Source organism: Poromitra crassiceps (genome assembly GCF_964638095.1).
Source record: "Poromitra crassiceps genome assembly, chromosome: 5".
In the NCBI taxonomy this organism is placed as follows: Eukaryota; Metazoa; Chordata; class Actinopteri; order Beryciformes; family Melamphaidae; genus Poromitra; species Poromitra crassiceps.
Genome location: NC_139642.1, coordinates 25,815,430 through 25,840,664, shown reverse-complemented (window position 1 = coordinate 25,840,664; position 25,235 = coordinate 25,815,430). Strand labels below are relative to the sequence as shown.

The window sequence follows — 25,235 nt, the reverse complement described above, 5'->3', positions numbered from 1 at the left end:
GCGCAATTAATTAATTAAATCAGCATTCGTTTTCCGAGATATATTTTTGCACTTTGTTACTGATCGCATGCGAAGTTCTGGCTTATACGTTGACAGACTTTGACCGGGCGGGGGACTGTGTTTTGTTCTTAAGAAGAGCTACATGTTCAAGGACTTTATTCATGTTGAGAGGTGTCTTGAGCAAGACAGCGAGAGAGGTTTTAGTCTTTCTGCTACACTGTGTAACGCTTCACACAAGTCTGATTGAATTGGAATGAAATTGCTCCAGGAACCCCTTGAGCATTCGACTGAGTGAAAGCGCCGGAGGGGGCAGGGGCATATATGACCCTGACTCTAACGGAAGAAGTTATAAGGTCCAAGGTAAAATTGGAATACCCGGCTAATTTCACCCAGTGCGCGACCTTTGCCACGCCTGGAACTTTATTGCCTTTATTTCATCAAGGGTTAGAGTCAGAGGCAATTATTCTTGTTGATGTCGGTTCTCTGCTGCAGCGCAGCGGCGTGCCGGGAATGCTGGCGTTATGTTTTTTCACTGTACGCTGCAAAATTTGCATGGCCACCAGGTCAACAAGGCAGGACAGATATATGATTGCTAATGATGCCACTGTTTGCCCACTTCACCTTCACCGTGTCACACATGAATGAAAATGTCCGTGATTGTCATTCAGCCTGTGTGCTGAATGACAATCAGACAATCAGACAATCAGACAATCAGACAATCAGACAATCAGCCTGTGCTGATTTCGTTATGAGTGCAAGCGTGCTGAAAGTGATTCCTTCGTATAGGCCTATTTGAAACATTTGCACAAGTAACTGTAAAGACTATGACGAGCGAGTACACTATTATCTGTATCCGTTTAGACTAGACATGTAATGGTATGAAAATTTCACATCACGATTATCGTGACCAAAATGATCACGGTTATCGTATTATCACGGTATTAGTAAAAAATTGCTGAAAATTTTCAAAAAGTACTAATACACTCACAGAAATCATTTCACCAAGTTTTATATTGAAAACTCGGACCCAAAAAGGATTGATACACTCACTGAAATCATTTCTCCAAGGCTGCACGTCTGCATCTTGGAAACTGTTGCCAACTTTGGTTGATGATGGACAGTATTTACCATGTTTTTCAAAGCACTGTAATCACGGTACCACGGTAATCACGGTACCACGGTTTTAATGATAATGAAAATTTGAAACGGTACGGTTATCGTAAGGAATTTTATCACGTTATCATTCAAACCGGTTATCGTTACATCCCTAGTTTAGACTGAAAGTGGATGTGGCTTACGTTTTTTGTGTTGTTGTTGGCAGTTCAGCGTGGTGAGGGCTGAGCATTGGATCGTTGCTTTTCATGGACCATGTGGTCCTGATGACATCATCGGTCTGGGACCTTCAGCACTCACTGGATGGGTTTGCAGCAGAGTGTGGGATGAGGATCAGCACCTCTAAATCTAAGGCCATGGTTCTCAGCAGGAAAGCGGAGGATTGGCTACTCCAGGTAGGGAATGAGTCCGTACCCCAAGTATCTTGGGGATTTGTTCTCGAGTGAGGGGACAATGGAGCGGGAGATGGGCCGGAGAATCGGAGCGGTATTGCGTTCGATTTACCGCACCGTTGTGACGAAGAGAGAGCCGAGCCAGAAGGCAAAGCTCTCGATCTACCGGTCAATCTTCGTTCCTACGCTCATCTATGGTCATGAAGGATGGGGGTGATGACCGAAAGAACAAGATCACGGATACAAGCGGCCAAAATGGGTTTTCTCAGGAAGGTGGCTGTCATCTCCCTCAGGGACAAGGTGAGAAGCTCAGTCATCTGTGAGGGACTCAGAGTAAATCGGCTGCTCCTTTGTGTAGAAAGGAGCCAGTTGAGGTGGTTTGGGCATCTGGTAAGGATTCCACTTGGTCGCGTCCCTATAGGGAGGTGTTCCAGACACGTCCTGGGAGGAGACCACGGGGCAGACCAAGGGATAGGTGGAGAGATTATCTCCACACTGGCCTGGGAATGCCTTGGGATCCCCCAGTCAGAGCTGGCTAATGTGGCCAGGGCAAGGGATTAATGTTTAGGGTTAGTTACTGTAATAAACATTAACTTAGTTCATGCTTAATGAATGTACTCTTATTGCAGTGTTAATACCATGAAATTAATTGCAAGGTAAAGTAGGACATCCGATGAGTCCCCGCTCTCAACTTTATAATGACTGTCATTTACATACAGCATGAGCAATGTGTGTGCTTACAAGCAGAGGCGTGGAAAACTGGTTCATATCCCGGTAAAGGTCATATTTGGCACAAGCTGCAATTTCATATCCCAGCAGACACACATGAATAAACAGAGTCTATTATTACTGTGGAAACAGAACATAGAAGGCAATAAATAAATAAATAAATAAATAAATAAATAAATAAATAAATAAATAAATAAATAAATAAATAAATAAATAAACAAATTATTAAAGGTCTTTCTTGTATGCATCAACTAATACTATATCCAATAATTATATTGAGCTATATTTCCACAGGTCATTATAAACGCACCAACTCTTAAAGAGAGCACTTGAGAGGAGAGTGTGGCTAATAATATTCATGTTTATCTATGCATGAAAAGAAAACAGAAACCCGTCCATCTGCATCTGCTTGAGACCCTGCTGTAATCTGCATGACTGAGCTCGTCCGCTCTGAAAGGCTCAAGACAAACTGAAATGCAAACACATCAGTTCCCTCCACGGTGCACGGCACGCTCCCTCCTCACGTCCTCAAAGCCAAAGCCTATTTCTCTGTTATGAGAGTGCCCCCTACTGGTCTGCAGTGTGTCCAGCACCCGTCTTGACACCTCCAGCAAAACATCTCCCATGTGTCCAATAGGAAATAGAATCAGCCGTATCTATACAGCCACTTCAGCTGTTTTCACAACAATTTATTTATTTACTAATGCCCCTAGCTTGGCTTTATTGTTTCTTTTAAAGCTCCTAAATCATCAGGAGGAGTCTAGGGAGGGAATACTGTGATACGTCAGCGAATGAGAGGAAAGGCACTGGATACAGCATGCACCCTAATTGTCTGAGCCTTTGATGCAGCCTGTTAATGATGAAGGAGCTGAAGTGATGTTTCATTTTTATAGGGAGGAGGCTAGAGGGAGACGTCAAGGCAGGACTAGCAGAGCACGCACGATTCAACTCTGGCGAGCGTACCTGAAAGAATGAAGGGAGAAAACCATGATCTCTCTTACTTAAAGGTTGCTGTTTCAAATGGAGACAAATGAAGGAACAGAGGACTTAAAAAACCATTGGTGGATACAGATTTCTCTCTGTATCAAGAGATTCTGTTTCAAGTTCTTCTATAATATTATATATACATAATATACAGTATAATATTATATAGGCCTACATACACTGAATTTCATACCAACAAAGGTGTCTTGCATTGGTGGACCAAAAACACAAAACTCTCTCGCTCCCTCTTCCTCCCAAGATGATTTGATAATCTTGCTAAGTTTTGAAATGAGGAACATCCTTTTATATCCATATCCCCACCCACACAGCCACCCCCCACCCAGCGAGACAAACAAACACACACACACACACACACACACACAAACACACACACACACACACACACACACACACACACACACACACACACACACACACACACACACACACACACACACACACACACACAAACAAACACACACACAGCCACCCAGCGGGAGAGAGAGAGACACACACGCACGCGCGCACACACACACACACACACACACACACACACACACACACACACACACACACACACACACACACACACACACACACACACACACACACACACACACACACACACCAACAGGAACAGCTGGTTTCTAGGGGTAAATTAATGATTCAGTGAGGCTTAATTGCAGGCAGTATTGAATATTTGTACTTGTGTGTCTTTCCCCCTATGCATGCATATTGTCTAATAATCCGGGCAATGCAAGAGAGCCATAGCGTTTTGTTTCGCCAAGGAGCTGAGAGGTGGTTGCTTGGCAACACATCTCATCTAGAAGGAGGTAAAAAATAATAATAACAATAATAATAAAACTTTATTAATCTTTGCCAAAAAGATGAGTTTGTATCGAAGTGTGAATTAATTTGTATTCATTATCTTCAGGCTTTGAAAAGTGTGACAGTGACAAAGAGTACAGCATAATACTGTAACAGCTTTCCAACCCTCTCCTATAATACAATATGACCACTTTCATTGCTTTATATGGGCGATGATTTTGCAAAAGCAAAAATCACAATTGCTGATAATGAGCCTGATAGTCCCATTTATTAAGTTGACACTCCCCCACAATTGTTCCTGCGAGGCTCGCATCAATGTGGTCTTCTGTTGATCATTTAACAGCTTGCCACTGTAATATAAAAGGTCATCAACAATGATACACACGGCCATTTACATTTTGCTTTGTGGATATTTTGCATTGTCCTTATAGTGTTATCCACATTATTTTATGATCCTACAATCTGCACTCACACAGAAATGATAACAAAAGCACTTTCCCTGTTGTTATCGTATCTTGGTCAGTGTTGAAAATTACAGTCAAGTGTTTGTCTAGATAGCTATAATATACATTATTACCATATATTGTATATTACAGCACAGCGGTTGTGATGTCTTTTTCAGGTGTGCAGGCCAGGAAGACAGAACTAGCTCACCAATATCCATTTTCCTCCCTGCCCGTCTCCAGTTATTGCTGTTACAGCTGTATGAGGTGATGCAGGACAGCCTAATAAATAACCAGAAGTCCCTTTAAATTGCATGTCTTCACTTCACTTGTGCCACTCACTGGGACACCTCAGGCTCACTGCTCAGTAAAGAATACAGAAACAGTAGCAAGGACGAATGATTCCCTGGAGCAGTGTCAGACTACCAGCACCCCTCACACTCTGATCAGTGAGTATCTGCCTTTTCAGCAGCAACAGCATAGGCCTAACTGATGCTACGATGCTCAGTCTCTCAGCAGCCTATTTACTGTTTGCTATTTTCTGTCTGCTTCCATTACCTGGTTGTAGGGATATTTGTGGGGATGTTTTTTAACACATTCACTGCCAACAGTTTATCCAATACAGTAGGTAGCTTCTGCCAATGGGTTTTTTTGAGGATTCTGGCTCATCTTTCAAGAGCCGAGGATTATTTTCTGCTAGGACTTTGTGAACACAAAATATCTCAAAAGAACTAATAGAATGTGTGCTTTCTCTGTCTAAAATAGTTAGTTTTTATCATGTTCTGTTATGTAGGCATTAGCAGTTGAATACAGCATGGTTTCAGCGTCTGAGAAGGAAAGCTGAGATAAATCAATTTTTGTGAAATTCGATAGAACAGGCAGAACAGTCACTTTAACCATTTATTTTTGGCATCAGTGAGACATCAGACATCTAAACAATAGTTCTGAACAGTAATTTCCTCCAATATAACAGCACCCCCACAGCACCCCGCAAACTCCTCCCTCCGTGGGTGTGTCTCTGGTGGCTCTGCAGCGTGTGTCACAGGCGAGTCTCTGCTGCCTGCCTGTGCTGCCTGGCGGCCGCTCGTCGGGCGGGTCTGGATCGGGCTTGCTCCTTTCTGGGGTTTCGGTTGTGAGCTGGGATGAAGCTGCATGCGATTCTGGGCTTTCTGCTGCGTGTTTCAAAGTGTGTTTGAAAGAGTCTATTTTTGGAATCCCCCACCGTTGTGCGCCAGCTCCCAGCGCGAAAGCGTTTTCGCCAAACCATTCTCATGAGAATGGTTTCCTCACGCTTTTTCCTGCTGTTTTTACTCGACTTTCTCTAATCTGGAGAGCACTGTCGCCACTTAATGGGTCGGTAAAATAGGTTATACACATTCAATAGCTCCCATATTTTTATAGGAGATGTAAAAGGGTTTGATCCACGTCCCACCATCAATTTTTTTTTATTATTATTTTGACAAGTTAACTCGTCGACGGCAGTCAACGGTTGGTTTCTGTTTGACGAGTTAACTCGTCGACGGCAGTGAACGTGTTAAGACTATTTTATGGCATTTTCCCCTTTATTGGACAGGACAGTATAGGTAAGACAGGAAATGTAGGGAGAGAGAGAAGGGATGACATGCAGCAAAGGGCCAGATTCCAACCCGCGGGCCTGCTGTGGGAAGGACAGTTTAGTCTCATGTGGTCAGACCCAGTGGCTGGCTATGAGACTAAAGCAGTCTTTAGGGTGATTTCTCACTGGGGACGTGGTGTCCACCCGCTATGCCGACCACCCGCAATGCCGACCCTAGGTTTAGGCGTGAGGGGTGGGAGAGGTTAGGTTTAGGGTTAGGGTCTGGGGGAGATTAGGTTTAGGCATGGGGGGTGGGAGAGGTTAGGGTTAGGGTCTGGGGGAGGTTAGGTTTAGGCGTGGGGTGTGGGTGGGAGAGCTTAGGGTCTGGGGGAGGTTAGGTTTAGGCGTGGGGGGTGGGAGAGGTTAGGGTTAGGGTTAGGGTCTGGGGGAGGTTAGGTTTAGGTGTGGGGGGTGGGAGAGGTTAGGGTTACGGTCTGGGGGAGGTTAGGTTTAGGCGTGGGGGGTGGGAGAGGTTAGGGTTAGGGTTAGGGTCTGGGGGAGGTTAGGTTTAGGCGTGGAGGGAAGTTAGGTTTAGGCGTGGGGGCTGGGAGAGCTTAGCTCCAGCCGGTCCACCGACACGCTGCACGCCTCCTCGCTCAGCTGGTTCTGCTTGTGGGCTATCAGCATTGCGGCCTGTCGGCACTGCGGCCTGTCAGCACATAGACGCGGCACCGGGGACCCGGGAGTGGAACCGAGCACACTTGTCCCCAAATTGACCCTATAGGTGCGGTTCGTTTCATGAGTGTGAATGTTGCGTTCAGTGCCCGGCCGCGGAACAGCGTACCGTGACAGGGTCCACTTGAAAAGTTGGTTTGGGGAACTCTTTTGCGTGCCTGGGGACGGAACACTTGCGAATGTGAACGCCAACCATACCGAACCACATAACACACAGGCGAGGATACACTCCAGGCATGGTTGATGACACAAGTGTACTCTGCAAGTGTTCCTTTCCATTCCCGAGCACGAAAGTAATTTTTTGTAATGTGAAAGCGGGGGAGAGGGGAGGGGAGGGGGCATTCGTACAAACGGGACTAAAGCAATCGTTCGCAGTGAGAAAGCACCCTTATAGTCTCACGTGGTCAGACCCAACGGTTGGCTACTGCGCGACTATAAGCAGCCTTAGTGGTGTGTGCTCTACCAGGTGAGTCACCGGGGTGCCGCATGGGGATATGTTTTCATACTTCTTCGATGCTAGCTGTAAGAGCACACTTCACAACTTAAGAATATATTTCCCGATGAATTGACTCGATTGAAAATGAACGTACACGAACCCTGACATGCAGTAACGAACGTATACCGTCTCATGTATAAACTGATGTAGGGGCCAATGAGTGTGGAGCATCTGTAGGACAAGCTCAGCATAGTGTACGGCGTGGACAGGAGCGCTTTTTCTCTCATGCACCTAATAGCTGCTGAGTGACTTAAAGGGAGGCACTAATTTGTGGGATTTATCACATGATGGATTGTAGCTGTTGTGTTAAGAGACCTATGAGGGCCCTCGACAGCGCGCATAAATCTTGCTTCATGCATGAAACCACAAACACATTTGCATCTCTCATTGCGCCGCACGAAATTAGCTGTAAAATGTGATGGAATAGAGCCGAGCCCATTCCACGGCTCGCTAGAGGGGGGGATAGCCAACCCAATTTATACAATCTAATACAAGCGCTGCATGGCTGGGATGCTGTGATGTGGTGGTAATATTGAAGCATTACTCATCCAGAAGTGCACTGTCACATTAGTTAAATATAGTCTGCATGTACGGGAACATGAGGCGTAAATTACAGATCTGGAGTGGCCAAGATGGCACACAGTTTTATGAGTAAAGAAAACTGTGAGAGGCTTTTATCTCCATTGATCTCTATTGTGTTGCGTGTGATTGTACATATATGTGCTGTAATAGATAATAAGATAACATTTTAATTTTTGCATGTAGCACTCTATTTAAAGCTGTGTGTGTGTGTGTTGTTTACTATAGTACTTATATTTTACTACTATTGTAGCCTATTATTGTATTTACTCTGAACAGTTGTGAAAATGTGGTTATGGTGCACATGCAAAAAAACAAAAACAAACTAAAAGTTATGCTCTCAAGTCGGCATACAGTCAGTTTATACACAATCTCAGTTAAGTAAGTAAGTTAAGTTTATTTTATATGGACATCACAGATCATTGGAGATGTAACATGTATGCACAAGTGTTTATAGCGGAATGCTAATTTTCAACAGGCGGCTTTTACATTAAAATACACCCCAAAGGACATACCCAAAAAGAAACATAATCAAATATAAAACCACATGAGTAAAACCGTACCCATAAAGAGAGTAAAAAAATAGAGTTAGAGTAATTCATGTTAACGGCAACAATGTAAAGAAAAAGGGGTGAAAGATTGTGCAAATCAACGGGTCAGTTTTCTGCTATAGTTGTAAATCTACCAAGAAGATTGCTTGCACATTTGAGTACAACTGCAAACCTTTTTCTCCACTGAGAGAATGAAGATGTTAAAAATGTTCAGAAAACGATTACAATACCTTTAAGAAGTCTGGGCCAGATCATTTTTCTTCCACTGTGTAGCCTTTTTGTTTGTTGTTTTGTTTTCTGTAAGAATAAGACATTTTAACAATGCAAATGTATTCAGCTAAAAATCAAGAAGAACAAGAAGAGTCAGCACCACCGAGATCAATACAATTCTCTTAATTTAATTCCACTTAATTCTTTGTGCTTTCACAAGCATTTTTCTTTGATGAATTACTGTTGGGTCTTTTGTAGAACAGTAGCAAAACACAATGTGCAGTCGCGGGCTGCATTTTCATTGTGAATACGCAATTTCACAAATATTCTCCCCACAGATTTAAATGTCGTCTACAATAACATGATTAGTAGCAGCAGTGAATAGCATTGCATCACTTGTCAAAAGTGATTTCCTCTTGGAGATTATCCGAATAGAAAATCTTCCAAGAACCCAGTTGGAAAAATAATTATATTTACACACCAAGACCAAGCCTTTACAATTCCTATTGAAACCCAATGGATTTTAACTGTGGAATCTCACAGGATTTATTTTCACTATTCTTTCTTTTCTTTTCTTTTCTTTTTAAGATATATTTGTGCATTTACAATCCACTTCAGAATTATTGGTATCATTGGTAATGATGGACCTGTTTTGTTTTTTTTACTTTGTTATTGGGTAAATTTCACTGCTATGATCCATCTGAATCATGACGCTTGTGTTGTGACCTGTTCTTCTGATGATCCACAACTTACTAAGCACAGAATGTATCACTTGTAATAATGACAATTAATTTAATTAAGAGATGAATTCTCTTCTTGCTTGCCCCCTCCACTGGGAGGTCAGAGGTCAGGGTGTGTTGCAATGCAGCAGCTGGAGCTTGCAGGGGTGCAGTGTGTTGTAGCGTGATGCTTTGTGAATCCCCCCGGGCTGAAGAGCAGCCTCTCTCCTGCTGCCTAATGAGCTATTGTGAAACCATTATGCCAACTGAACAGTGCCCACTCTAACAGAAAGTGTCCTTGTTGATTTCAGTCAATAATAACTTTAACTGAGAGCAAGCTCCACAGTAAGTAGAGCTTGACTTGATGCAGCCAGCGGAAACAACATTTGCATTGGAATTGAAGCCTTTGAGCTCTGATTTAATGCTTATTGCTCAACAAATCCGATAAAGTAAATGTAAAAAGCACTCAAGTGACATTTAATTGGTTTCATCTCATGTGGTCAATACAATATAGCCTATCTTTAGGTGTATGTGAATTGAATGTCATACAAAGTCATACAATAGCTAATGGCATATACATTAAAGTGGATGTGCCAGTGTATTGTCTCAGCACTCATTGCCTCACAGTTACATATTTTAAAGTACAGATTCAATCAACTCCAGCAAAGTCTCAAAAACATGTAAAATTCATACTTAGCTGCATCAGCTACATAATGCTAAAGACAATTTTGTATCGCCACTGTATCTCAGAAACCAAATGCACCTACAATGTGATAACAAGAGACTGCTCCCTGTTGGTGTGTGTGTGTGTGTGTGTGTGTGTGTGTGTGTGTGTGTGTGTGTGTGTGTGTGTGTGTGTGTGTGTGTGTGTGTGTGTGTGTGTGTGTGTGTGTGTGTGTGTGTGTGTGTGTGTGTGTGTGTGTGTGTGTGTGTGTGTGTGTGTGTGTGTATCAAAATGTAACCGCTGTGAGATCCAAGGATTTTTCTTTTTACGTTCCAGCTGGCACTTTAGACATGCATTAAAACTGATATCTACCTATGAAAATCCAATATTTCACACACAGTCACATAAAAGAGCCTGTGCCTTTCAGACAGGCCTCTCAGAACAGCCTAACACAGAGAGGATGTTTTCCTTATCATCATGATGAAAATGTTTTGAATGGCATATTATGTTCAACTGCTGCTGTGTTAGAAGTGCTTCCAGAGATGTGCTGACAGGCTTGTAGTAGGATCTGACAGCTATGTCAATTAGCAGAATGCCCTGAAACTGACAATAAAGGGTGGATGCTTTCAAAACCTAGGCAGCAAAACAACAACAACAACAGCAACAACATTAGCAACAACAACAACAACAGCAACAACAACAACAAAAACAGCTATAGCCCATATACTGTAGTAGACTATAGAAGCATGCAGAACAATTAAGATGCTGGCTTCTGTTCATGCCTGCAGGATATAGCTACATGCCCTGGGGGCTTGAGTTTGCCTGCAGATAAATGTGTTATTTAATTGTAAAGTGTTACCCTCATACAGATTTGTATACTATTTTTGGCATTTGACTGTTGGATAATTGGCAGAACAGATGCCCATTGTAGGCTGCAGGGTCAATATAAAACAGAGCACACACACACGCACACCTCTGCATTTATATGTTGAACAATTATACCTGTACTTTTATTTGGTTAAAAAAAAGCTCATTACTTATTGATCCAAACAACAGCTTTCCCCATTATCTTGCCTATCCATCACTAATCTCTCTACAAGTGGTGAAGTTTGTTGCTAAATTGCATGCCAGCACAACATGGCGTGTCCATTTGTCTTTACTACAGGCAAACGTGTAAAAAGCTAAAGAAACACCTGGCTCGTAAACCGTTGGATAATTTAAGTTACACCTGCCTTCATTTTTCACGTTGTTGTCTAGTCTATATAGATGTTAATTGGTTTGGCCTCCATAAGGATTCACCTCACATGCTACTGTATACGTCCCATTTTGTTTTGCTGGTCTGAAAGGCAAATTAAGGGGACTGTATGATATAATCTATTATGACATTGTCTATTTTTAAAGTTTCCCACTTTCCAAGTACTTTTTGTAGTTATAGTAGCTAGTTTGTTTGTTTGTTTATTTATTTATTTACCGTACTTAGCTAGCAAGCCAGGGTTGACTGAAGTCACAAATATGTAAGGGAGCTGTCAGCAATGGCATATTGCAGGCTTAGAAATCATGTGGTCCCTGTTTTGTCTAATAGCTGCTGCAGTCATTCAAAAACCTTTTCCAAAAACAAAGGTGTGTAATCACCATAGACTGTAAAAATGTAAAAATCACCAAAGATTATCTATAATTTAGAACATGAATCAGTCAATTGTTACAACAAACAAACACCTCATACATCTTATGCACTCTCATGCAATATTGCATCAGGCAGAGCCATTAGCCCAAAACCTATCTGCTGCAGTATTTCAAGTCACCACCAAATAGGTTAATTTTAGCTGTGGTTGTGAACAGTATTCCGTCTGTGTGTAACATGGTTCACATAAACAAAGATAGCCTACTACATCATCTAATTAGATTAGAAAGATACAATTTACTGTAAGGTTACCGCCCAAAAGAATATCCGGCCACCAATTATTTTCAAAAACACACAAGTGTGATGGCCTATTGATATACAGTAGCCTAAACTTCTGTAAAGCGTTTCAAATCCAAATAGTATTTTTCACCTACAGTATTTTGGTATTGCATGTATTGCTTACAAATAAGCTGTGGAGAGATATCTTCAGATTTATAATTGGCAATAAGTGATGTCTCTTATCTGTTTTTCTTGAATACAAACAAACAAACAAATATTTCCCAGCCGTGTCAGCGGGACTGGTATTTTCACTGTGTGTGTGTGTGTGTGTGTGTGTGTGTGTGTGTGTGTGTGTGTGTGTGTGTGTGTGTGTGTGTGTGTGTGTGTGTGTGTGTGTGTGTGTGTGTGCGTGCGTGCGTGCGTGCGTGTGTGTGTGTGTATTGTTTAAGTTGACACCAGTCACAAGGAGGTCCTGATTCTAGAGGTAGGCTGTGTTTTTGACATGGACCAGGCTTTCCAAGATAAATATTCAGAGTATCAACCACTACTTGAAATTATATTTTGGGTACAGATGTGTGTGCTTGGTAAGCCTGGGCCATGTAGCCTACATAACTTAGCCATTAGTGGTCTGAACATTGCTGTAGTAGGCCTATTTTACCAGAGTTTGTGCAGCAACAATGAAAGGTGCAGTGTCCAATTTATTTTGTGGATGCTGTGCAGTGTGCTGTGTGTGTTCATTGTTGCTCATTAGAAATTGTTTTTGTGCATTCCAGAGGTCTATTAAACCATGAAAATCAGTCTGGGCCAGACTGCACTCCACATAATCAGACAGTCTATACTATGTCCCTGTTAGTATGTAAGAGTTGTGTTTTGACTGGCCCAAGGCGATTTAACCCTTGAAAACCTGGCCTGAATAAGGCCATAGAGCCATTTTGGACATAGGTTTTATGAGCTGTGTCTTTATGCATTAGTTGTCTATTAGTCTTATTTATTATTACAAATATATTGTTTTTTTTTTAAATCAATAATAATGTTTTTTTATTTTAATCAATAAACATGTCACAGTAACAGTGGTGTGGAGGTTTTAACAGTGTGTGCTTGAAAAAGCTCCGTTCAAAAAGATGGAGTCGTTTTGGGTCGCACATCACCAGCCGCGAATAAGGAGACGCGAATAATAAGGAGACAACTTCCACGTCGTTTGTGCACGATAGAAAATATTTTTTATTTTATTTTATTTAACGCTTTAATTTTGAAGGCTGAGCGCTTTTATTTTGAAGGCTGAACGTGCCAAGCGGAAGTCACGAGCTGCGCTTCTATAATCAGCTCAGCTGACAGTTGAAGCTTCCTTCCTGAATCATAAGCGGCGGCTGCATGAATGGCGGCGGGTCTGGTGGTCAGCTGGTCTAACGTTAATGTTTATGAGAACATCCTTTCTCTCCGTAACATAACTTGTGACCCAGTCTTCCTCACATAGCGTTAGCCGCGCGGTAGTTTGCTGCTTATTGTCTGCCTGAAATGGCTGGCAGCAGAATATGTGTGTGTGTTGTCGTTACACTGTTTGTATCTCTTTACAGCTGTGGTGAGTAAATCTGCCAGTCTCAGCATTACACCCTAGTGTCAGCAGAGCCGAAGGCAAACCGAATTGAATTGAATTCCTATACTGGATCAGTATCAAACAGAAGTGATATGTGCACAACTTTTATAGTATCACCGCATGAATTGTCATTTTATGTTCCCTTACATTATTCCTACTACTTTATTCCTTAAAGTGTGACTTAATTAGCCTATTCAAACTAGTCTAAATTGTTTTTAATGTTTCTTATACTACCGGTAATTGACATGTTTTGTGGTTATTTATTTAGTCAATTCAAATGTTATACCAAGGTAGTTTAATTTGCTAGTGTTTCCAATGAGTGAAGTAACATTATTTCAGTTATCCTGCAGATTGAGGAACTGTTCAGAAATGCGGAATTGCTCTTGTGTCAGTAGATGAGAGTCTGCGCTTTGCCTCCTACTATGGAGACCACATGGTGCTGCAGAAGGCTCCAGAGAGAGCCGTGCTGTGGGGCTACGGGCCGGAGGGCGCGCAGGTCACCATCTCTCTGTCAGGACAGACACGGCACAAAACCCCACCGGTCACTGTGACAAAAGGTGAGCCACTTGTTGACCTGAGAGAAGCTTCTGCTGACATCTGCAGGGTGGTGAATTAAAGCAGAGGTGCCGTGCTTCATTTTTGGGCAGGTGAAACCCATACTGAGTGACCCTGACAGAAACTCAAGTGTGGAAAATGTGCCAGTGGAAATCACAGAGATGCTAGTTTAGTTAACTAGGCATCTCGCGCACTCGATTCCTGGGCGAGGCCGCGCTGCAGCTCAGACAGAGTCCACATTGCCAAATTTATATAGATAGATTTGCACATAGCGTTCGGGAAATGTGAAGAGTGAGGCCTGGAAATAACTGGTTTGGAAACCAGTTGTCAGTTACGTGTGTATTGCCGTCATGCTCTACTGTAGCATGATTTTCCATTGTTGTGACTGAATCTTTCTATGAACTTTAATGGAGCAGATGGAGTATTTGTGACCTGAAGTTTGATGTTTCTCTGTCTTTATCTGACATTTCTTACCTCCAACTAACACAGAGGACACATGGCCACACCACATCAAGTTCCGAATTACATTACATTACAGTGTAGAAAATATCAGGAAGCCCTTCTTTATATTGAGTTGGAGCTACTTTTGCACAGTGAATGTAGTTGTCTAAAGGTTAAAAAAAACCAATCTACATTTCCCTGGAGTTAAATCAATAAACGTTCATCATTCTAGATTCATCTGCTTAGTTTAGTTCCCTGAAAGACCAACCGCTGCCAATATTGTATAGACTCAGTGAGCATATGTAATGGCTGTTCAATCGATGACTTGATTCCCCTCGATACACGCAGGCATCTGGCGAGTCACCCTTGACCCTGTTGAAGCTGGGGGTCCTTACAATGTGACAGCAGCCATTCAGCACAGCCTGGTCACTCTGACTGATGTGCTGTTTGGAGACATTTGGCTGTGCGGAGGGCAGAGCAACATGGCTTTCTCAACATCTCAGGTAGGCCGAGCCAGCTCAACACCTGCTCTCTGCATGTCTGTCACACAGATCATTAAAAGTGCAGACTTTCTTTGAACTAACACATTTTGATCAAAATGTTTTCAAGGTACATTCAGCGATGTTTTTGTGTTAAAATAAGTGTTAAATGGCTCGAAACCCCCAACCCACCCCCCCCTCCGGATAGTTGGATAGTTCGAGGATAGTTCCATAGTTCGAGGTTGGCGCAATTTTTTTTAAAGTTGACATTTTCTGGGAAATGGAAGGTCAGATCTGCGATGCGTTTTCAGGGCTAAATTTATTTTTTCACCCCGATTCCAATGCCGCCATCCATGCGTCTCTACGACTTACGGTTGCAGAGATACGTCCGCCCTGCATGCAGGACTACAGGAGAGCGATAGAGGACAGTGGGGGTTGGGGGGTTTCAAGTCACTGACCAAACACTCTAGTTCAGTGATTGCTGACAGAATATCAAGCCATTTAACACTTATTTTAACACAAAAACATCGCTGAATGTACCTTTAAGCCCCTGACACACCACGCTGATGGTCGGGCCGGCGGTGAGCGTATGTGGGCCTAGTTTTTGCGGTGTGTCCTCTAGTTGGCAGCTTTTCCGGCCGAATCAGTGTGTTGAATCGGCGTCGGGCCGTTGGTGAGAGAAATCAATTTGACTGACTGGTGATCAGCGAATCAGTGCACGAGAAGAGAGCGCACGCACAAACATTCTTCCCATTTTCATCAAGCTCCTTGAGTGGTTTCTCCTCATTGTTCCGCCTCCGCCTCTTGAAGAGGGTTGCTATTTTTTTTTATCAGAGATATACTTGATGAGAAGTAGCTATATTATGAAGTGGTGACTGTGAGTGAGAGTGATATAATAAAAATGGTAGGTCAACACCTTTGTTTCATGTAGGTATCATAACATTGGTTTGTATATCTGCAGTCCAACTCTCACGCAGGTGCTGTCATCTTTGCAGTGTTTATTCAAGTGCAACTTTTTGTCCCCGACACAGGCGACGTGTCGGTTACAAAGAGTAAATAGAAACATTAAAAACAATTACGTACGTAATGGACCTATTTTGGATTAAAAATGGTGGATTTTGCTAAAAGGTGACAGGTTTGCATGCCTGATTGGCTGCAGAAATGGGTTAGTGGTAATCGAAGCATTCTGACAAAACTCATGTGACCCCCCACCCACCCATTAGGTTTTCAATGCGTCGGAGGAGCTGGCCCTTTCAGTGAAATATCCTCAGGTGCGGATTTTTATGGCAGCCTTGAACGTCAATGAAACTGAGCTGACCGACTTGGAAGTTGGGCTGCCCTGGTCTGTGCCCACAGCAAGTATGGGAAAGATTATTATTTTCTTTTATGCAGCTACAAGGAATTTTCATTTTGTGTTGATTTTAGCAACCCCTGTGGTCAAAAGCGGTAGTGTTCGTGGAACAAAGAAAGTGGGTTGGATCGGATATGATAATTAGGTGACTCATGACTCAGGAAACACTTACTACAAGTCCCTTGTAGCTGCTTTAACTGATCAAAGAGTTGCTTGAAGCAAAGGGTTTTTGGGTCGATGTGTTGAATTGCATTTAAACGGTTCAAATGCAGTTCAATGCATCAAAATAGAAACTTGAACTTGTAATAATTTCTGTTTAATCAGAAACATCAGCCTAACCTAGTTTACTTTTATGTAAACACTACACTGTCCCTCCCTATACAGATATACTCTACTACAGCGTTTCTCAACTGGTGGGTCGCGACCCAAAGGTGGGTCGCGGGGCCGTTTTGATTGGGCAATTGGCCAAAAAAAAAAAAAATCATATTTCATTTGAGTTAAATTCAGATTATTGAAACTGGATTAGCCTGACCAGTTTTACTTGTTTAACAAGCTGAAGCATATGCTCTGCCTGTAATTCAAGAGAAGTCTGCCTTTTCATTTCATATTTAATTTTAGTTCAATTCAGATGATTGAAACTGGATTAGCATGAACCCAGTTTAATTAAAAGTTATGACCAGTTTAACTAAAAAGCATATAGCCTGCCTGTGATTCAAGAAAAGTCTGCCTTTTTATTTCATATTAGTTAAATTCAGACTATTGAAACTGGATTAGCATGACCAGGTTAACTTGTTTTATTATTATTATTATTACTATTAACTTGTTTAAAAACATATAGGCATGTAATTCAAGATAAGTCTGCCTTTTATTTCATATTTCATACAGTTCAAATAAGACTTTCTGAGCATGACCAGTTTGACTTGTTTAAATTTAATAGGCCTGTAATTCAATTCTGCCTTATTTCAATTGTTTTTTAGCCCTAGTTGCACTTCTGTTGCACTTTTTTGTTCATTTGAGGTTTATAACAGTGCATGAAGGCATTGTGTATTAAATTAATGCGCTATTTTTTGTGCAATAAATTTGAGTGGTTTAAAAAAAAATCTGAAATTTGGGTCGCGACTTCATGACAAGGAAAATAGTGGGTCCTGAGGCTACACCAGTTGAGAACCACTGCTCTACTACATACATAGCCTGTTATGTTTATTGCTGCAGATCAGAGTAAACATTTGACTCCACCCCCCCCCCCCCCCCCCCCCCCCCACCGAGCTATTCCTGAATATCCTTCTTGTCTGTAGCACTACAGTAGTGTCAACTTAGTAGAGAATTAGAAACGAGGATATTGTGTCATCTCATTTGACAAATTCACACTGTGTCAAACATGTAAAACAAATGGCACGGTGAACATAAGGGAACTGTCAAATATCAAGCGTGATGCTTATTTATTTAAATACTTACTACGACTAATCCCATTCCGCTGACTGACTGATGGTCAGGTGCATCCCCAGGAGATCTCTACCACTTCTCTGCAGTGTGCTGGCTCTTCGGCCGCTACTTGTACGACCAGCTGAAGTACCCCATAGGTCTAGTGGAGTCGTGTTGGGGGGGCACGCCTGTCGAGGTCTGGTCGTCTACGAGAGTGCTGCAGCAGTGTGGGTTAGAGGCGCTTGAGAGGTACTTCACATATATAATTTAAGTGCAATACAAACAAGGTTTTACCTTTTCTCCATTTTGTGTGCTGCGTCTTCATCTACACGCCAAATGTTCGTTATGCAACAATGCCATCTACAGAACAAAATGTCTTTATATGCAACAATGATTTGAGAATTTCTCTTCCAGAGACGAGCAGGACGTAGCGTACAGACTGGGAGAAAGGGCCGTGACTTACAATGAGAAGAACGTGTCCTTCCTCGGGGCCTTCCCTAGCCAGATCTTGCTCACTCAGGGGTATCTCAACTACTGTTTGACTGTGCTGTGAATAATTCTGTGCAATAACCAAGCATGGATAACGCATTCATTGCTGTGCCGCTTTGTCCATTATCTTCTGATCTTAGTCCACAGAATAATTCTATCCTGTGGAATGCCATGATCCACCCACTGCTCAACATGACCCTCAAAGGAGCCATCTGGTACCAAGGTAAGTAAGACCACGGTTGTGTCTGAAACGCAAGGAATCGACCTATAAAGGTAGCATTTCTAGGTAGGAAGGTGTAATTTTTTAAGTTTTAGTCGGTCTGAAACAGGTAGGAGACATTATTTGCAACCTTTCTGGGTACCTATTTTTGGCAAATTTTCAAGGAAGCATATAATTATGGATGCACCGATATGAACATTTTGGCCGATGCCGATAACCGATATTAACACATTCACTGCCAGCCTTTTTTTTTTACTGTAGGTAGCTTTTGCCAGAGGGTTTTTTTGAGGATTCTGGCTCATTTTACAAGAGCCAAGGATAATTTTCTGCTTGGACTTTGTGAACACAAAGTTCACAAAAGTACTAATAGAATGTGTGCTTTCTCTGTCTAAAAGAGTTAGTTTGTAGAGTTAGTAGTTATGTAGATATTAGCCGTTGAGTACAGCATGGTTTCAGCGTCTGAGACAAAAAGCTGAGATAATCGCAGTTTTGTGAAATTCAATATCAAACAGTCACTTTAACCATTTATTTTTGGCATCAGTGAGACATCAGACATAAACAATATAGTTCTGAACAGTAATTTCCTCCATAGCAGCACCCGCACCCCCTCTCCTTACAACTCCTCCCTCCGTGGGCGTGTCTGGTGGATTTCAGCAGCGTTTGTCAGTCACAAGCCAGTCTCTCCTGCCTGTCTGAGCAGTGAGCAGCAGCCTCCCTCTCTGGCGGCCCCTCGTCGGCGAGCGTGGATGTGGCTTAATCCGTTCTTGGATTTTCGGTTGAGAGCTTTGACGAAGCCTTGTGTGACTCTAGGCTTTATGCTGCGCGCTTCAAAGTGTGCTTTCCACCCAGTCCACCTTTGGAACCCCCCACCGCCGTGCGCCCGTGTGAAAGGTTTTCGCCTACAGTATGAGAATGAGGCTCGTTCGCTTCTGGGTCCTCGGTTGAGCTCAGCTGGAATGCGTGCGTTTCTGGCCAAACAACACTCAATAGTCTGAGCACCGTCGCCACTCAGTGGGTCGGCGGAATGGATTGCACACGCCCGGCGGCTCTAACAGTATAATAGAAGATGCAAAAGGGCCAGATCAACGATCCACCGTCAAAAAAAAAAAATCGATTCTGAAAACGTGTTAACACGTTGTTGGCAGTCAACAGCTGGATTCTGAAAATGTGTTAACACGTTGTTGGCAGTGAACGTGTTAACATTGCTGTTATGGCCGATAACCGATATTTACCGATGTCGATATGATCTGTATAAAAACACATTTCTATGATAATAAAATTTTGTAGATACTGAAAAACACATGTAAACACTGAATTTGAAAAAGTTATGCATTTCTTTATTTCAAAAACATTTGTAAAAGCCCATAAATCATAGATTTACTGCATTATTTCATCTCAAAGTGAAGAATTTGGCTGATACCGATAACTGATATTAACATTGCAACATCGGACCGATACCGATATGTTAAAAAATGACTAACATCGGCCGATACCGATATGATTGCCGATATATCGTGCATCCCTACATATAATGGTTCCTTAGGTGGGGTAGGATATCCCATAACACCTTGCGACCCTGCTAACCGATGAAGAACGAAACTAGCCGTGAGCTTCAGTCTATTGGCGTCACCCAGCTCTCGCTATAGACGCTTTTCACCAGCTGCAACCCCACAGCACTTATTTTTCTCTCAGCTTCTTCTTCTGTGTTTTATGGCGGTTGGCATACTTAAATGTTGCATTACCGCCACCTGAATTGTATCAGCTTCACAGTGCTATTTACAGTGTCCACTTTCTCAGCTGTTCAGGGGAAAACACTGACATAGCCTACTTCTATTTCTATTTGTTTATTTTTGCTATACGTTTCAATGTAAAGATAGGCCTATGCGTGCAATAACGTACTGATAGTCGGCTTACTCTGTAACATGTAGCTTTTATTAGCCTCTCAGGCTAGCTCCGGACCAGACAACAACGCTTCCTACTACCCAGCGTGTGCACGTGTTTCCGACGGGTGGTTGTTATGGCAACTATCATCAACAACAACAACAACAACTATTACAAGATATAAAGACCGAAATAGGCTGCGTTGTTACTGTGTCTGTCTGAGACACGGCCTAACGTTAACATTTAATATGAGCCGAATATCAGCCTGCGCTGATATGCGCCTGTATATACAGTAGGAAGTAAACCGGATATTCAGGTGGGTTGTGACGGTTGTTATTGTTGAGTTAAAACCGTCTATAGAGAGAAGTGAAACAACGTTCGCTAAAATAAAAACATCTATCATTTTCTTTTTCTTTTTACTTTAAAATCATCAAAAACGTCAAACATTACTTCATTTTAGTGTGTTCAGTCGTGTGTACGGTGTCAGGACAGTCACTTTTGGCCGATAGTAGGAAGCATCCTAACTGACTGGAATAGGGACAATGCTACGTTAGTAGCCTGGGAACCTGGCTCAGGTTTTGCTCTGGCGGATCACATTTGCGTCTGGCGATGTCAGGCTATTAGCTTGGCAAGTCGAGCTAAAGCTTGAAATATACTTCAACGTGAGCCTCGAGTTGAGCTCAGACACACACAGACACAGGTCTGCCACTGCCACCCTCCATTTAGAGTGAGTTTTCCAAATGCAGGATGGCAAGGGAAAACTCCACCTGGCTGCCCGCGATGTGTGATGCTACCTTCAGGACGTCTGAAACAAATTATTTCTCTGTTGCCTACATTCAAACCAGGTACCTCATTAAGAAGGTACCTACTTAGGTAGCAAGGTGATGATAGACAGGTTCCTTGCATTTCATACACAGCCCACCAACCTGGCCACTTAAGCACAGCATGCTTCTACAGCAGCCATATTACTGCATCTTTATGTCATCACCAGTAGCTGGTTAAGATACAGAGAAGCTCATTAATCATCTGATTTGTCCTGCTACAGTAAATCCCACTCATCTGCAAGCAGACAGAAACAAACATGACAAATTATAAGCAACAACTCTGCTTGAGAGCCATACAGCAGCAGCTGTGTGCTGCGTTCAGGGCTTGCTTCATAACAGCCTCTCCAGTATTACAGTAGCTACAGCAACACACCTGGAGTTAGTTATATATTTGTTATTTGCTCAGAACATTAGGATTGGTAGTGACCTGAGTGACCTTTTGGGATGGCACGGTGGCTCAGTGGTTAGCACTGTTGCCTCACAGCAAGAAGGTCCTGGGTTCGAACCCCGGTCCACCCCAGGTCCTTTCTGTGTGGAGTTTGCAGCATGTTCTCCCCGTGTTTGTGTGTCTCCTCCAGGTGCTCTGGTTTCCTCCCACCACCAAAATACATGTATGTTAGGGTTAATACTCCTGTCAATGCCCCTGAGCAAGGCACTGGCAAAAAGAACTGGAGTTGGTCCCCGGGCCAAATGCAGAGGATGAATTTCCCCATGGGGATACATAAAAGGATAACTTAACTGAACTTAGTCACTTAGTTTATATCATCCCCCCCTAAAAAAAAGAAAGAAAAGGGGAAGCAAAGTTGAAGTAGTTCATTTATCATTTGAACCATTATTTCAAATAAATAAATAGTGCTTTTGGTGAGTGCTGAGACACTGACCTGTCTTTTGGGGAGGTTCGTTTTCTGTCCCTAAAACAAAATGCATCAGGGGTTGCTGAGAAATGGTACTAAAAATAGTCACTCAAAAACCAAACGGAGAAACGAAAGGGATCAGAACATGGATAAGTTCACAGAAAACCACCAAACATCTGAAATGTGGGACGGTATCCACCTTGATTGATCCTACAGTGTTTGCTAAAGGGTAAAGCCTCTATTTGAAAAGTAAATTATCTTAAAAGGTTAATGTTATGGGCATTTGCACTGGACCTTGTTCGCCTTATGGTTAGCTATTGTCTTGTCTGTTTCCTAAGGTGAGAGAAACACATTCTATCATACGGACAAGTACAACTGTTCCTTCCCGGCCATGATCGATGACTGGAGGATGGCTTTCCACCAGGGCTCAGGGGGGCAGACGGCCTTGGACTTCCCCTTTGGATTTGTCCAGGTATGTTTGTACAAGTATTTTATTTTAATTATTTACACAATTGAAGCAAGTAGGGGTATACCACAGCAGAACCACTCTGATAGCGTCAAGTGGCTTTCTCGTAATTGTTCGATTTTTCTGGATCTGGGTAAAATAAAACAAACCCCAAAATGTATGAGCAAATACTATTTGACCTAGAGCTGATCCATGAAGCCTTTGTGCCTGCAGCTCTCCACAGACATAAAAGGCTCCAAAGAGGAAGGTTTTCCCAACATCCGCTGGCACCAGACAGCGGACACTGGCTTTGTTCCCAACCCCAGGATGAAGAGGACCTTCATGGCCGTGGCTGTGGACTTGCCAGATGAGTGGTCTCCGTACGGCACGTAAGGATGCTCATAGGTCGTCATAGCAGGAGATGACCTGTTCACAATACTGAAAAGTGTTGCATTTTGTTTATACCGGTGTGTGTGTATGTGTAATAACCATTAGAACAAACTGCCAACAAACGTTCACATAACATTGCATTTTACATAACAGGAATACATACAAAGTGATTATGCTCTCCCTTCACGTCTATAGTTCTGATTAGCAATCCTTCTACATTGTTATAAGTCAGAAGCCAGGCACATCTAACTGACATCTTTGAGAGAGATGTGGTGCAGAAGACCACAGTCACTCTCAGCTACTCTCTGAGGTTTGACCTGATGTCCTCAGGGTGCGTTGCTTTAAAGTGACCAAACCCCCCACTGTAATTAGGTGAAATATGCATGTGTGATGATGTGGCCTGCTGTGGTGTACAAGGGAACCCCCTGTAATGAATTTATTCTTGGCAACTAGTACTTGATGTTGTGTATCGTGATGTTGGTTTTAATGGTATATGATATAATTTGCTAGGTATTTTTCGAAACCTCATCAGACCACATTTTCCTTATGCAGCCATGACTATTTGAATTGAATTTCTGTTCCAGCATCCATCCCAGAGACAAGCAGGACGTCGCGTACAGACTGACCTTGGGAGCGAGGGCAGTGGCTTATAATGAGAAGAACGTGACCTTCCTCGGGCCCTTCCCTAACCAGATCTTGATCGATCAGGACCATCTCAACATCACCTACGACCAGACCATCTCTGTCACCTTATCTATATGCATCTTTGAGGTAAGGCTGGCAGCAGTGTAGTCAATATGGTTTGACATTTCCTTACCAAACTTATCACAGCCTGATGCCCCAGAATCTAGTCAGATCATCTCCCCTTTAGGGGAAACTTGTGCTAAAAGCACAAGGTTTCTATCATGTATTGTTTGAGTTACTGTATTCACAAGAATGTGTCTAGACACCACAATGACAAAACAATAGTCAAGGCAGACTTTCATGTGTTTCTTAAGGAATTAAATCTGTTAAGGTACTACTGCTTTGGTTGCATATTAAATTGACTATTAAATAGCCATTAGTTGTACCACTTGTAGACAAAAGACAAACTGCTAAATTAATACAAACCAATATAAGTGAACAAAACAGTCCAATTTCTCTCCAGATTTGTTGCTCAGACGTTCTAGCGCCGTGTGGCCCTCAGTCCCTCTGGGTCCCAGCTCCCATCGTGCGGTGGGGCCCGACCACTGTCCAGGTGTCCACCTTCATGTGCCAGCCTACAGACAAAGTAGCTGCCCTTCGATATGCATGGAAAGACTGGCCGTGTGACTTTAAAGCTTGCCCAATCTACAGCAGCACCAGGGTTTTACCTGCACCTCCCTTTAAAATCAACCGCTGGCCGCGCCACACGTAAGGGAGGACAGCAGGACCTGGAGCATCCAAACAAAACGATTGCCATAAAGGCACTGCTACTGCACTGCATTCTCCTGCACGTCTTAAAAGGATAAGGCTGATGTTTTTTTGATGCATTGCTTATGTCAACAAATCCTATGAAAATAATAAAATCAACAATGTGTTTGCTCTACTCCTGTTACGTTCATGACTTCCAAAGTACAATTTTTAGCCATCAACACGGAAGTCATCGGCTTCTCCAATTGTAACCTGAAAACCTTGAAATACAGCTCACAAAGACAGTTTCAACTTTAAAAAATCGCTGTTAACCACGAAATGTCAAGCTATTGTAATACCAAATTCAACCTATTATCAGAGTTTTTCAAATTCCGAAACTATTCAAGTCCTGGAAATGTTCAAATTCATTTTAATACTTTTCCAGACGTGCATAGGAACCCTGATTAAAAAAACACTGGCCTTTGAGGAGGTGCCCGGGAGGTTCTTGACATACTGTTTGTTTTTATTATTTTTGTCAATCAGGATGGAAAACACCATCCACCAGTCTACCAGTTACTTTGGCAGAATGGCAGGACACTGAGCATCATTTGAGATTTATTTTCCTTGCTACTATAAAAATCAATCAGTCTTATAAAATAAAGTGCCTGGTGAAGATTGGAATCCATCTGCCTCGGCAGACGTGTGTGTATATACTTCTTTTTTTTGCCCCATAGCCAATCCATGCTGTCCAAAACAGAGCAAAAACCCCAAAATGCTGCTCTGAATGTGTGTGTATATACTGTATATAGATATATTGAACTCCTGATGAATACGATACAAAAAAATCTTGCATCATCTGTACACTTCAATATTTTTGTGTGTGTGTCCGCGAGACATACACACTACTGAATGTAATAAAAGTATTCTTTGATGCAGATGTGACATGATTCATTTGACATATTTAAACTGGGGAGGGCGATTCACCTTTAATAATTAGGCATTATGACAGCTACATAGGGTA

General features: G+C 42.4%; 1 protein-coding gene across 2 annotated transcripts; it reads left to right on the top strand.

Moving 5' to 3' along the window:
• The first annotated feature begins 1,388 nt into the window (after window positions 1-1,388).
• On the top strand, window positions 1,389-25,098 carry siae (sialic acid acetylesterase). Of its 2 annotated transcripts, none has more exons than XM_083637785.1 (11): window positions 1,389-1,508; window positions 13,888-14,049; window positions 14,837-14,991; window positions 16,191-16,326; window positions 17,812-17,989; window positions 18,155-18,262; window positions 18,370-18,452; window positions 22,347-22,480; window positions 22,688-22,842; window positions 23,428-23,614; window positions 23,991-25,098. In XM_083637785.1, the coding sequence occupies exons 2-11, from the start codon at window positions 13,926-13,928 to the stop codon at window positions 24,237-24,239; spliced, it is 1,509 nt and encodes a 502-aa protein (XP_083493911.1). In that variant the 5' UTR covers window positions 1,389-1,508; window positions 13,888-13,925; the 3' UTR covers window positions 24,240-25,098. The 2 variants fall into 2 exon arrangements, with proteins under 2 accessions (XP_083493911.1, XP_083493910.1); XM_083637784.1 differs by lacking the exon at window positions 1,389-1,508 and adding an exon at window positions 13,273-13,477.
• The last annotated feature ends 137 nt before the right edge of the window (window positions 25,099-25,235 follow it).

Bases quoted from the DNA above. Each gene is read 5' to 3' on its own strand.
- siae (XM_083637784.1), top strand. From the start codon at position 13,414: ATGGCTGGCAGCAGAATATGTGTGTGTGTTGTCGTTACACTGTTTGTA. The intron at 13,478-13,887 runs GTGAGTAAATCT...TTGTGTCAGTAG, and splicing joins TGTATCTCTTTACAGCTGTG to ATGAGAGTCTGCGCTTTGCC. The intron at 18,453-22,346 runs GTAAGTAAGACC...CTGTTTCCTAAG, and splicing joins AGGAGCCATCTGGTACCAAG to GTGAGAGAAACACATTCTAT.